Raw genomic sequence first — 13,850 nt, forward strand, 5'->3', positions numbered from 1 at the left:
TGTCGAAGGAGAGACTGGAATTACACCTCCCTCTAGACTCTTTTTATGGGTCATTACTTGAATAAAATCAATAGGAATTAATTTTTAGTCGTATTCCCAAATCAAAGAAGTATCGGTTGAGTGGAAGTGCTACTTTACTGGAATTTTAAATACATTTTTTGTTTTGTACCGATTTTTTTTAATTTAAAAAATCATTAAATGAAATTTCTTTATCGCTGATTATTATCAGCGGTACCATGCTCTTGCTCAGTTTTTTTTAGCCACTTATAGAACATTTATTTTAATAAATTTAGCAACTGTCTAGACAAGCTGAACTGGAAATGTAGTTTCTTCCGAGGGCTGGATACAATCAGCGATACATAGCACTACTAGTCTCTAGCTAACTTCTTCCAAACTTTTTTTTACTTGAAATGCAGTAAACAAATCGCCTTTTTTTTAGATCCTCGTTTCATTCGTGAGATATATCTCCGCAGCTTCTCTAGAAATACCGTTTCTGAGGCTTCCAAACAATTTTATTATTTTCTATTTAATTTTTTTAAATTATTATTTAGTGGGCTTTCCTTTTTTACCGTCCTTAGTGTATATCTTGATTAATTCTTCTTTAAATGTTCTTATTTGAAGTGGCTTCTTGAGAAATGGATCACCCTTATTGACCTTGAAATATGGCCAGCCTGTGGACATCTTAGCCGCACGAGGCCTTTCCATAACATTTGATGCAAAAGTAAGTTTAATTAGAAATTTATTTCTCCATCATAAACATTTACGAAATTTGGAAGCTGGGTTTCACTGTAATTGATTAGTGAGGATGAGCGCATTCCAATGAGCATTCGTTTTCACTTCATACAATTGAAGTGGATTTTGTTAATCGACTGTGGAGGGTTATGAAAAATGTACAAAATGATTAAACAAATGTACACGATGACGAAGTTATATCAAATATTTCCTCTTTTTTATTCATTTATTTTTTTATTTATTAATAACTAGTTTTTCATTAAAAAGACATTCCTTGTACAATATCTATATCAGACCATAACATTTATTTAAAAAAAATTCTTATTTAACTTTTTTTCTTCGCATATATTAAGCTATATTTGTTTTTAATAATATTATAATCATAACAAAAATTTTATATTGTTTTTGTTTCCATGTGCAAAAAGCAAATATAATAATATAATTACTTCATTTTTTATACATTCTTATAAAAAATGATGCTATTTTCTCCCTCTATTATACTTTCACATTTAGGCAAAAAGCTACAAAATAAGAAGGTACTGTTAAAGTTTTTTTTTATATATATGTTTAATACCTATCCGAATAAATAATTATTCTTTTTAATTCTTTATATGAACAGACCAAAATCAAAGTACGAATGAACGGAAAAATTTTCTTGCGCTCTTCAAATCAAAAGTAAAATTAAAAAACAACTAAGTTAAAGTAATAAAACTTCTTTTTTTTTTTTGAACATTTTTGGCACCTTATAATAAGAAAATTAAATACATAATATGAAAACAATTACACAAAACTATACAATAATTATTCCACATTGAAAAACTAAAAAAATGCAGTAAAGAATACTGTGATGTTTTTTTTTTTTTTTGTTTGAATTATTTTGAGGAAACATTTTGTGGGAAGTCCTCCCCATTAAAAAAAAAAAAATAGCTTTTGGTGCCATTAAAGTAAATTATTTAATCTTTATTAAAAATTATTAAAAAGTTATTTTGAAATTCTTTTGAACATTCTTCGATTTTTATTGAAGGCTTATGAAAAAAGCTCACACAAAACTGCTAGTCGGATGTTTGAGTAATGACTCGTGGAATTTTTACTGGAGAAGGGTGGCAGGGATGTGCACTTAAAAATCTTTTTGGAATGTACTGCATACTCCTTCAACTTATGTCTTGGAAGAAGGAAAGCTGAAAGCTGGTCATAATGCATTCCAAAGAAAACGTTACATAGGATGGGACTACTGGTACATAGAAAATAGGACAACCATCTTCTTGAAAGTGGGTTATGATTATAATTAATAAATTTTGGTGTCTTTAATCTAGAGCCGTATTAGAAATTAACATTCGCCAGTGTTCTTTGAAGACATAACTGATGTTAGTATGACTTTCTGGAGAGAAATTTAAGTCGAGAACCTTACCGTACTGTTAATCATATTTATTTTTATTTTTTTTACATTGGAACTGTACACGGATCGTATCCCCAGACCACTCATAAGAAAACAGAGGCTAAGTACTTAATCTTACGTCCAGAGATAGTTTATAAGAACTTTATGCTAAGAGAGCCCTCGATCCCAAGAATTGTCTTTCTTTTTTTACAAGCTTTTCCAAACAAGAATGTTCAAAAATGAAGCTTTAGCTGAATCCTATCAAATTATGTTGAATTAAAAAAAAAAGTTAACGTAATCTAAATAGATTTCCATATTTTATTCCTTTAAGTAGAAAAAAAAAACATTCTCAATCCATCAAAACTTACTCAAATTTTAAGAACATTATTTATTTTTCATTTTCATATGTGTATTTATTTGATAATACATAACTTTCGGTTTTTAAGTCTCTTTTCTAAAAATGATCAATTTTCTTACCTTTACTAATTTACATAATGGTTTTTATTTATAATATGTATAATTTAATATTATTATTAATATAAAAACAGGCACATTTGCAAGTTAATATTATTTTATGTATTTTTATTATACATATTTATAAATTATAATAGTTTCATAAAACATTTGATTACATGTCCATATTTTAGTTTATAGTATATAGTGATACACTTCTTTTTTTCTTTTGGCAGTGCTACAAGGGAAATAACACTTTTTACACATGATCTTTAAATCAGCATAATGTAGGTTTTTTTTTAAAAAAATTAAATAATTTTACAATTTTTATTTACGTATACCGGAGCCCCCATTTCTTGAATCTCGTTAATTATTACCAACTTAAAAGTTAAACACTACTTTAAAAAAAACTGTTTTAAAAATATTAAAGAAAATAAGTAAGTAAAAATATATTCCACTAACTTTATTTTAGTGTGCTTACATTCTAGTTATTATGTTAGTTAATACTGAGATGCCAAAAACACAGGCTTCTAAAAAAAACTTGATTTAAAGCTATTTGAATAGAAAATAAGTAAGTTTGTTTTTGTTAGCTCTGGCCGAAGTAAAGATTAAGTTGGAGTTCTAATTTCAGAGCTTAATTTACCGCATAATTAGTTGACCGCTGCGAAAACCCAAAATTACTAAGCGACCGTTTAGTAAACACATGCTTTTACATTTAAAATAAAAATGTTAAGGTATAGAGACAACGAGCGCTGTTAGTAATGGTAACCGATTACCTACTATTATCATTAAGAAAGATTATTTAAACTCAATGCACGCAAAAACAAATTAGGGAAGTTAGCTTTGCTTGCTGAGAATTAACTGCGAATACAAATTATCCATTTTTTATGATAAAGCTGGTGTTACCAACTCCACTTAACTCTCAAAAACACGGTTATACAATTAGATAACCAAACTTTGTACTGATTAAAACGCAAAAAAAAACCATGCTATAGCGAATCCCTCGTTAGAGGCCCATTTTCAACCTGCGACAAATCGTCAAAACGATTTACGTATATTCTTAAATAGCTGTACATTAAGGGTACATTTTATCGGGGTTATGGATTCTAATTTTTTTTTATAGGCGCGGTTGATCGCTTCCAGTAAACTAGCTAAGGGATAAAAACATCCCTTTAGTACAAACGAAAGTGTAGTTTGATGTATTGTTAAGAGGAAAAAATGCTAGTTCGACATTCAAGAAATAGCTGGACTCCTGCTTTTCATTTTCGTTCGTGTATACAAGTAACATTAGCGCTGCACATGAACACTTTTGTTTTTTCTATACAAGCACTTTGTAAAGCATTACATTTTTTATTTTAATTGTTTTTCCTTTTTAATTTTTCGTTTACTTTGTACATATTTTGACTTAAAAATTACTTATACGTATAAATATTTATATTTATAATTTTATACAATAAAATTAAAAATAACAATATGTTGATATATTCAATCACAGTGGGATCTATTTATGCAATGTTTAAAAAATGAGACAAATAGTTATAGTTTATATCAGGAAAGAGGGCAATAATTAAAAAATAATAAATTTCAACTAACCTATTAAAATTTAAATAGAGAGAAAACAAAAGCAAAAAATAAAATAAAGCTTTTTCTTAATAAGATTCCACTGTGACTGAGTTTATTTTTTGTTTTCAAAAGAATTTTCTCAAAAATTGTAAGTAGAAAGTCAATTTGAAGCCCTCATTTTGTTTTTTTTAGATTTTTCTTTTAGTAAAAATTAATGAACCGACCCAATACTTAAAAGTCGATAAATCTCGGTAGCCTAATCATTTCTAATTTCTTTTCATTGATTTTCCCCCCTTTAACCAAACTTTTTTTCCTAAAGTATTGTACACTTTAATTTCTTTCTTTTACTTTTATCTTTTCCTCGGCCATTGCTCATTTTATTATCTTCCATTTTACGGCTGCGTATCTCTCTCATGAGATCAAAGAATACCTAAAACAATAAATAACAATACTATAAAAAAGAACTGCGCTAACGTCTTAAAGGTGGTGGTAGTGAAACTGGCGAAACCTGTAATCCTATATGCAGTGGAGGCGAACTTACAATAAATTAAGAGATTCCAGGATACGGAGATAAGTAACTCTACGGCCAATATTTTTTTTGGTATGAAATTAAGTATGAAAATCCTTCAAGTCATTTTCAACAAAATCGCGCAAATGATGACGGATATCCATATCCTAATGAAGCGATTGCAACTCTAAGCTGAATACTAAGTTTTTGAGAACCACAACCAATTATCTTGAGCTAAAAATATGTTTCATTAATTCAGAGCACCTCAAAATATGCTTTTCCAAAGAAATTTCAAAAATTGTACTCTTAATATGAGAAGGTAATAACTCTACATGTGAGTACAAAGCAAAAATTGGAAATTACAATCGCTTCTAAACGCGATCTTTGCCCAAATTATACGAACAGGAAAACTTTCTGGTATTGAACAAATTTTGAAGATAAGGTGCATGAGCTGTTTATTCTGTTTTATTTTCAGACTTTCTATTCGCTTTCTCAGTTAACGTTTTCCAGGATATTGTTTAATTATTTTAATCACAGAAATATGTAAATAAATAACTTCTTTCTCTTGCCCTTATCAATGGAGTACTATCCATAACAAAACCTAATTAAGAAAACAAAAAAGAACAATACTAACCTTATCAACGTTTTCTCTTGTTTTTGCTGAAGTTTCTACATAAGGTACGCCCCATTGTTGAGCACGACTTTGTGCTTCCATTAAACTTACTTTCCGTTTCTCATCAAGGTCACCTTTATTACCAACTAATAAAAATGGAATATTTTCATCATTTTTCACACGTAAAATTTGCTCCCTAAAATAAAGCGGAAACACACAAGTAAAACAAAACCAATAATTTAATAATAATAAAAAATCAATCGCAAACACTTCTATTTAATTTAACCACTATAACAAGCAAATAATAAGCTTTATGTCAACACTCGCCCGGCACTGCATTAAGAAAGTTCTTATTCGAAAAATTTTGCGAATACAAAAATACAGATCTCTACACATATGCAAAGCGTTCACCAAGGTTGAAAGAAAATAGTTGGAACTGTTCAAAAAAGTAAGAAATCTATCCAATAAAAACTAGTTCTTCGATTGGCAGCTCTTATCCAAAACCTTATTGTCTGTCGGATTTCCAGATGATACTGAAACTAAATTTTAAATTTGAACTTTAAACTATTTCTATTATTAAGCTATGCTGGACCCCTCAATCTGATATTCAGACTAATTGGTAAGACAACGTCTGACTCCTTGAACTTTCCAGGAGAGCTTGGTTCTCTTTTGGATTGTGGAAAGCTATCCTTAGAATATTACAAGTTTCCGTCTTTTTTGATTAAGAGGCACCTGAAGAAGCTGGATCTAAAATGTGTGACGGCGATTAGGGATTTTTGAGGGAAAATAAGAGTCAACTCCAGTACACCTCCTAACTGACTCGATACCATAATTCGAGGAACATTTAGACATCTTGGAATGCTATTTGCTGGAGAAAAACTCTTTTTCTGAAATCAGACATCTGGGAGAGTGTAGAAATTCCTCTGGCACCAGTAAGAACTTAAAGGACGCAGTGCACGGTCGTACCCCTAAAAATAAAAACTTTAATCTAATCTGTAAGAAAAAATTCTTATCTTCATATTTTCTACAAAACCTACTCATGACAGCATGAATTAATGTGATCACCACAGTGAGTTGAAAAATTATAGACAATTTGTCGTAACAATTCTTATATGCGGATAAAGAGAAAGTTTATGTATTGTGAACTACCGAGAATGCAAAAATGTATGATCGAGCAATGCAAATAGTAGATTTGGCGTGACTGCTCGAACGGATATTGAAATACTCACGGTGTGTTAGTTAAGGTGGCGAACCACTGTCTTTTTAAATAGGAAATTTGTAATAATTATTCAAATGAGCTGCTTCCAAGAATATTCCCTTGAAAATGGTGATGATGTTTTCTTAGAAATAGAAAATTACGATGGATCCATTTTTGTTAAAATATGATCAATTTTGACGAAATAAAACTCAAATCAGATACAATGCAATAAAGTAGGTATGATACAATTTTTCCACTTATGAGGGGGGAAGATTAAGAAGAAATTGGGATAAATTACTCTTTACAAAATATGGAGGCAAAGCAAAAATATTAAAAAAATAATCTCTCAAAATTAAATCATTATAATGTACAAAAATTGAAGGTTGGTTTAGATAACAATAAATCCAAGCAGTGACAATAAAATCTTTTATTTCGGGGGCTTGCCAATCTGACAACACTTCCTGTATGTAGAACACAATAACGGACAAAACAAAATGTACACACACCCAATAAGTAAGTACTTTAAACCTAGGTTTATTTAAATAGATACCTAAATTCCTGGGTAGCTTGAAAGCTTTCTTCTTCTGTTATCGAAAATACGCATAGAAATCCTTCGCCACTACGGAAATAGTTATCCCTGCAAAATTAAGAACATTATGGTTACTTTTAAAAAAGATACGATAAAATTTATGTTTATAAAAATTTTTAATGGCCCTTAAAACAGAATCATTGTAATTAAGATAAGAGGCAAAAATGACCCAAAATGAATGATGATAACTGATGAGCTTAACTGTTAAGACATTACACATAATTACATAATTATATTAATTCATGCTTTTAATTATAATGTCGCAACATTTACATATGTATAAATTTGCTTCTACAATTTCACAATGAAAATGACTTAACATGATTATTATTTTAATTTAAGGCGCGTCAACATCTGAGACCATTGGCGCCCGAAGTTTTTTTCAGCGCACTGCCGGGATCCGGACAATGTTCTCTCGTTACAGAAAATACCGCACACTAGACAGTGAGCTAGGAAGAATTTCCTAGGAAAAGAAAATGTAAGGGTCAACACTTAGCATGTTATTTCCACCTTCCCTTAGTAAGTGAGAAGTATTGCTAATGTGTTAAATTTTCAGAATTTGGATTTTGAATCCCACAAATATGAAAAAAGTACAGTACTTGTAGCGCATGACCTAGATGTTCATTCTATTAAGTGTGTAAAAGAATGAACACCTCAAAACGGAAGAAATGCAGAAATTTCAATTTTGGAATTCTGTTTTGGAACTTTTGTCGCTTCACATATTAAAGTTTGACACATATTTTTCGTCCGGAAGTTTTTTTCTGAATAAAATTACAGTTATTTGGAACATTCGCGATAAGGCCCCAGGGATGTTTGTTAAATGTGAGTGTGTTAATTACCTTATTCTCAAATTAAACTTTTATTTGTAACATTTTTCCAGAAAAACTAAAATAAGAGGTTTGCTACTGGGAGACAAGGTTTTACTCTAAACCTGAAAACACACTTCACTAATGGAGTTAATGGTGGCAGTTGGAAGTATTTCATAACCAGTCACATTCACTTAAGCCTAACTTAATATATTGGAGATATAGAACATTATTTATTCATAAAGGCCATCTATAGGTTCATCAAAACTCTAAGTAAGAGAAAAATGTTTAAATTAACTTATAATTACTTCAGCAAGAGAAATAAGAGAGTGGTGTGAAAGATAAATTACAGGTTTTCTCTTCTTAAGCAGCTTCCCAGACGACGATATAGTAGGAATTCTTGAGAATATCTAAGTTACCTAGTATAAGGGAAATTTAAACAGTCTGGAAATTTTGTTATGAAAGTTAAGAATTACCATTCATAAACGAGGCTGTGACAGATCTGGTCTTAAGCTGGTAATATTAAAGAACAGACGTAACCTTCCCTTTTTAATTCATTTTATAAAATAAAGATTAAGGTAAATATTTAAAAATTTTCTCCCGAAAGAAACTGACTAGTTTTTTTTTGGTTTTTTTCCTGACATTGGCTTTTCACCATACAGTCAACTTCAAAGCTTATTCCTTCCTAGGATAAACTGACTAGTTATTTTTCAAATAAGATGTCTCCAAAGCAAACAATATTTAAATAAAACAAAGAATGATAAACTGTACATTTGCAGCTCCATAGCTTGATGCACTCATCAAACAAACAAAAAAAGGTTAGTAGAATGCTTTATTTTTGTTTCTTAGTCTATAAAATCCTCTAAAAATAAAATAAATTATTTTCCCCTCAATTTTAGAGTTAATCATTTTGGCTAAGTTAAGTTCTGATGCAATACAAAACGCATTATCGCAAAAATGTGGAGATTAGGCCCCTATTTCTTGAAGAAACTAGGAAATATGATGATGATAAGGCAAACTTCAGTTTTTTTTCTCTTGTCTGGAATGAGATTACTGGTTAGTTTGATAGTTTTTTTGTTTTTTTTTTTACCAAGGTAATAGAATATTACCTATACACTGGGCCAAAAAAGTCTGTGAACACTAACCTAAATTTTATTACTTTTATTATTATCTTATTAGAAACTTCTTTTATTTTCAAATGAAATATACTATTCGATAGAGAGAAACCAGAATTTTTCATTTTATATTCAATCTTTTATTTTTGTTCAACAGGAATATCACAATTAAATGTTTAACAAAACAACACCCCAAACGAATGCAAAAAAAGTCTGTGAACACTTTGCAGAAATAAATCATTCTTACACATTGTACGTGAATTATAAATTTTAAAAACTTGTAGGACCTCCTATGTTCCTAATCACTTCCAACAAGCGAGCTTTCATCGATCCTAATAATTTTGTGGTCGTCAATGTTGGAATTTTATCCCACTCTTCTAAAATAGCGTTTTTTAGTTGTTCACGGTTTCTTATTCCTCGTTTATTTATTTCGCGGCTGATTTCATCCCACAAATGTTCTATTGGGTTAAGGTCTGGCAATTGTGGAGGGGTGTTTAGGCGCCAGAGTGTATTATTTAAAAGCCATTCCCGAGTTTTTAGTGCGGTATGTTTCGGGTCATTGTCTTGTTGGAAGACAAACGTTCCCTCCAACCCTAATTTTTTTGAATTTTCTTTTAAATTGCGTCTTAATATATCCACATACACATATTGGTCCATCATACCATTAATTAGATCTAACTTGCCCACTCCTTTAGCACTCATGCACCCCACACCAGAATGTTGCCTCCCCCATGCTTAAAAGTAGGCTTCATATTTTTCATTTTCATAGCTTCATTTCTTTTTCGCCACACTTTTTTGTCGTCAATCAGACCCACATACATTGAATTTCGACTCATCTGAAAAGATTACGGTTTCCCAGAAACTAGAAAGCTTAGAAACATATTCTTTCGCGAAATCCAATCGGCGGTTACTATTTATTTTATTGATTAAAGGTTTTTTCCTCGGGACTCGACCGCAATAATCGTATTCATGTAATTTATTTCTAATTGTCTGTGGTGTTACGCTTACACATAACCACTTGATAATTCTTGACTGATTTTTTGAGCGCTTGTCCTGGGTTCTTCTCGAACAGACTTCAGAATTTGCAGTTTATGAAAGGAATTAAGTTTTGGTGGCCGTCCACTGCGTGGCCTACTAATCACATTTCCGTACTTTTTAATTATATTATGCACCGTTAAAGGGTTTTTTTGAACTATCTTCCCTATTTCTCGAATACTTTTTCTTTCATTTCACAACGTCACAATAAGTTCTCGAATTGGTCTGGGAACTTCCATATTAGTGGTTAAATATGTACTAATTAGATTATTTATTCACAGAACTGACTGTAGTGGTTTCTACAATACAATAGAGAACTTTCAAACTTTATTCAATCGTTTTTCTGTTTGTTATCTTAATGTTTTTACATATTTATACAGCTGTTCACAGACTTTTTTTGCATTCGTTTGGGGTGTTGTTTTGTTAAACATTTAATTGTGATATTCCTGCTGAACAAAAATAAAAGATTGAATATAAAATGAAAAACTCTGGTTTCTCTCTATCGAATAGTATATTTCATTTGAAAATAAAAGAAGTTTCTAATAAGATAATAATAAAAGTAATAAAATTTAGGTTAGTGTTCACAGACTTTTTTGGCCCAGTGTATATGAAAAATTTAGGTATTGGGTAATTGTTAAGTGATTTTGTTTCGGAGTACGATTTCCTTTTTTTTACAAAAGTGGAATTCTTCTTATAAATGATCATTAAATGAAACCGTTTCTTTAATTTCTTATGTTTAATGATCTAGTACACTATATTTTAAAAAAATCCAAAAATTGTGAGAACTCAGCTTCATCTATGCGTTTCAAAAGTATCTTACAAAATATTAGGAGAAAAAAAATAGTGAGCAAGAGCATAAAAAATCAATTTTGTAAACATTAAAAACAAAATTCTTATTACCTAATAGCTGCATAGTCTTCTTGGCCAGCTGTATCTAATATATCTATTTGAACTTCTTCACCATCTAACACAACTTTTTTCCGATAAGAATCAGCTTTTGTTGGTTCATAATCTTCAACAAACTAAACAGATATTATTAATTAATTTCTTCACGTTAAAAATTAAATATAGAGCTTAAATTAACCATGAAAATATTAGAAATAAACAACTGGCAACTTTTGAAGACTACTACGGTCTGTTTCTTCATTATTTCTAATGGTTTATTTAGCCTTGTAGTTAAATCAAACGAAATAAAAAGAAAGTTATACGAATAGAAAGTTCAATATATAAAGTAATGGGATGTTGAATAAACAAAAAATGGACCGTTTCTAACTTTAAAAAAAATTGTATTACTATCTTTATGAATTTTAATACAAAGCCCTTTGATACATAAGGTTGAAGCTAACTGTAGATTGCAGTATTCTTCGTCCACATCACCCCGTTTTAACTTCGTTGAAGTTAATAAATTTCCTCTCTCAGTAAATGAAGTGTGCTCCGTACGAAACAAATGCCAGTCGGTTGGCGATAAGACCAGACTAAAAGCTGTTCGTAAAAGAGTTTATTCATCAAGGTAATCAACATTTTTCTTTATTCGGGCAAGAGATATGTAGCCGAGTATTATCTTGCTTGAACAAAAACTTTTTGTAATTGCCGTAGCTGGATAATACTAATCATTTAAAGCAGAGTGCTACAACAACGGATTTCCAAGATATCAAAATACTTTGTCATTCCATAGTCATCGTCCTGCCCGGTTTTGGTTTCAGAAATTAAAAGTGATGAAGAATAGTGCTACATGAAATTACACCTCAGCAGCTACTAGAACAAAGAATTTGGAAGTGGTTTAATACAAGCCAAATCAATGCGTCCTAACTAAACTTAATACTGTCGCTTCTAACTGTTACAAAATATACTTAGGGATGATTGAAGTGCGCAATTGAGAACCCACACGGGCAACTCTGCAGGTACTTCAGGGACCTTGTAGTCTCAGTCAGCACCAACATTTTACATTGACATTTCAACACTCACAAAATAAACTTAGGGCCATTGCGCCATTGGGCAACACCTAGCTCAATGTCGTACACACACTCACTCTCATTTAGACTAATTACACTTTCATTCATCGAACACAAATACTACTTTATGGAGTTACAAAGATCTTTAGGGCTCATTGATTTGGCATTTATTAAACCACTTCCAGATCCATTATTCTTGTAGCAGTTAAGGTATAATTTCATGCAACATTACACTTCATTTCTTAATTTCTGAAACCAAAGTCAGGCAGGACGATTAATGGACAATTTCCTTTTCGATTACACATAGAACACGCGTAGCTTGTACAGATATGTAGCGTTTTTTCAGTACTAATTCACCTTCAAATAATGTTTATAGTTTTCTAAAAATGCTCACGACAGTTCTGTTAAAAAGGAATATAATATCTACAGAAACACAATGTAGAGACTAAAGATTAATAATTATTTAATTAATAAAATAAAGTTTTTAGTGAATACATATTTATTTGGACGTGTTCTTAGTAAAAAGTTACACATCTACAATTTGTTTTATCTTAATAGGTATATATTTTATACCTGAATCAAATCCTAAATTTTATGAAAAAAATAATTAAAAAAAGAATTTTATCTTCAAAAGTTTTAAAAACATAACTGTTACAAGAGTTTATAAACTAAAGGAATGAATAATACATTCCTGATGATTAAACCGATTCCTTGAACCGCCCAATTACTAGCGTTATAAATAACGCCTACTTATGAGTCAACGTGATCATGTATGTTAGATAAAATATTCAATTACATACTTGTTCTTTAATTTTTTAATTATTAAAAAGTAATTTTATAAATTATTTAAAAAGTTTAAAGAAAAGACTTTAAAACACACAAAGCTGGTCTTTTACCTTTTATAAAGGAAAAAGAGAAAATGATAAGAAATTAAAAACAAGGTTATCGTTGACTCACATAACAACTGAACTATTTATAAATACATGCTTCACTTGTATCATTAACTGTGTAAACTAGAACTTTTCTAACTCCCCTAAATTTTATTTAGCGTTTTTTTAAACTAGGTAATTTATTTTTTAAAGGCAAGAAAAGATGAAGAAAACAAAGCACTTGCACTGAGAAGTAAATTTAATTAAGCAGGGAATACTTCTGTAAACTGGTTTCAACTTACTTCGTCATACATAAACTGTAAAGTTAAAGCTGATTTTCCAACACCTCCACTTCCTACCATGATAACCTTATGCAAGGCAGGCTGAGGAGTTGGCTTCTTCGACATCTTGATATAAACTAAAAAAACAGGATATAACTGAAAATAAAAATAAAACTAAGAGAGAGAAGAAAAAGTAAGTCTTAAACTGCTTAATAGAAATAACAATACTGGGAACTTCCAAGCCTTCGCGTTGTTTTTGTCTTCGACGATAATTAAAATAAGGGGAGGTCACCACAATCCCACACTCTTTGATTAAGGTTATTCCTTTTAGTAATAAACAAATCTCTCAGCAGGGAAGACGGGTTACAAGAATATTGATTTCTATTATTGCACAAGAAAGATTTTAAATACCCGTATGGTAGGGTTTAAGAAAAAATATATACGTATTTTTCAAAGTGAATAAGCTGTTAAAACCGAATTTAAAGTAGCCAAAGGCGTTGCCATCAGAGGCAATGACCTAAGCGGTACTCACACAGGTACAAAAAATTTGGACTGCATGTGATCACTTAAAAAACATTTGATAAAACTATGAATACTCAACCACTTAGATACGTACTTTTTTTAAAATAAAAAATTTTACACTCCTAGTATGAGTTAATGATCACAACTAAAGTTAGCTACACGGCCCGCAAATTATTTATACTACTACTTCATCACATCACGCACACTCTCACTTCCAATGGTTATGCGACTACAAAAGG

At 30.5% G+C, this 13,850-nt stretch overlaps 2 protein-coding genes across 6 annotated transcripts in view; one reads left to right on the forward strand and one right to left on the reverse strand.

Moving 5' to 3' along the window:
• Wdr24 (WD repeat domain 24) overlaps positions 1-721 on the forward strand; it is a 40,105-nt gene extending 39,384 nt beyond the window's left edge. For all 3 annotated transcript variants that reach the window (XM_074112925.1, XM_074112924.1, XM_074112923.1), the window contains one exon: positions 622-721. The gene's annotated coding sequence lies outside the window, so the exon portion shown is untranslated. The remainder of the gene's footprint in view (positions 1-621) is intronic.
• A 218-nt stretch (positions 722-939) lies between these two features.
• Rala (Ras-like protein A) lies at positions 940-13,842 on the reverse strand. 3 transcript variants are annotated; one of them, XM_074112991.1, is made up of 6 exons: positions 13,706-13,842; positions 13,111-13,226; positions 10,888-11,009; positions 6,993-7,079; positions 5,266-5,440; positions 940-4,553 (listed from the first exon to the last, which is right to left on the reverse strand). In XM_074112991.1, exons 2-6 carry the CDS (start codon positions 13,213-13,215, stop codon positions 4,437-4,439), a joined length of 606 nt encoding a protein of 201 aa, XP_073969092.1. In that variant the 5' UTR covers positions 13,216-13,226; positions 13,706-13,842; the 3' UTR covers positions 940-4,436. The 3 variants fall into 3 exon arrangements, with proteins under 3 accessions (XP_073969092.1, XP_073969093.1, XP_073969094.1); XM_074112992.1 differs by having other exon boundaries at positions 13,111-13,245; positions 13,706-13,839; XM_074112993.1 differs by lacking the exon at positions 13,706-13,842 and adding an exon at positions 13,318-13,605.
• Between the last annotated feature and the right edge of the window lie 8 nt (positions 13,843-13,850).

This window comes from Rhodnius prolixus, unplaced genomic scaffold (assembly GCF_049639745.1).
Source record: "Rhodnius prolixus isolate KJV_2025 unplaced genomic scaffold, Rpr scaffold_7, whole genome shotgun sequence".
NCBI lineage: Eukaryota > Metazoa > Arthropoda > Insecta > Hemiptera > Reduviidae > Rhodnius > Rhodnius prolixus.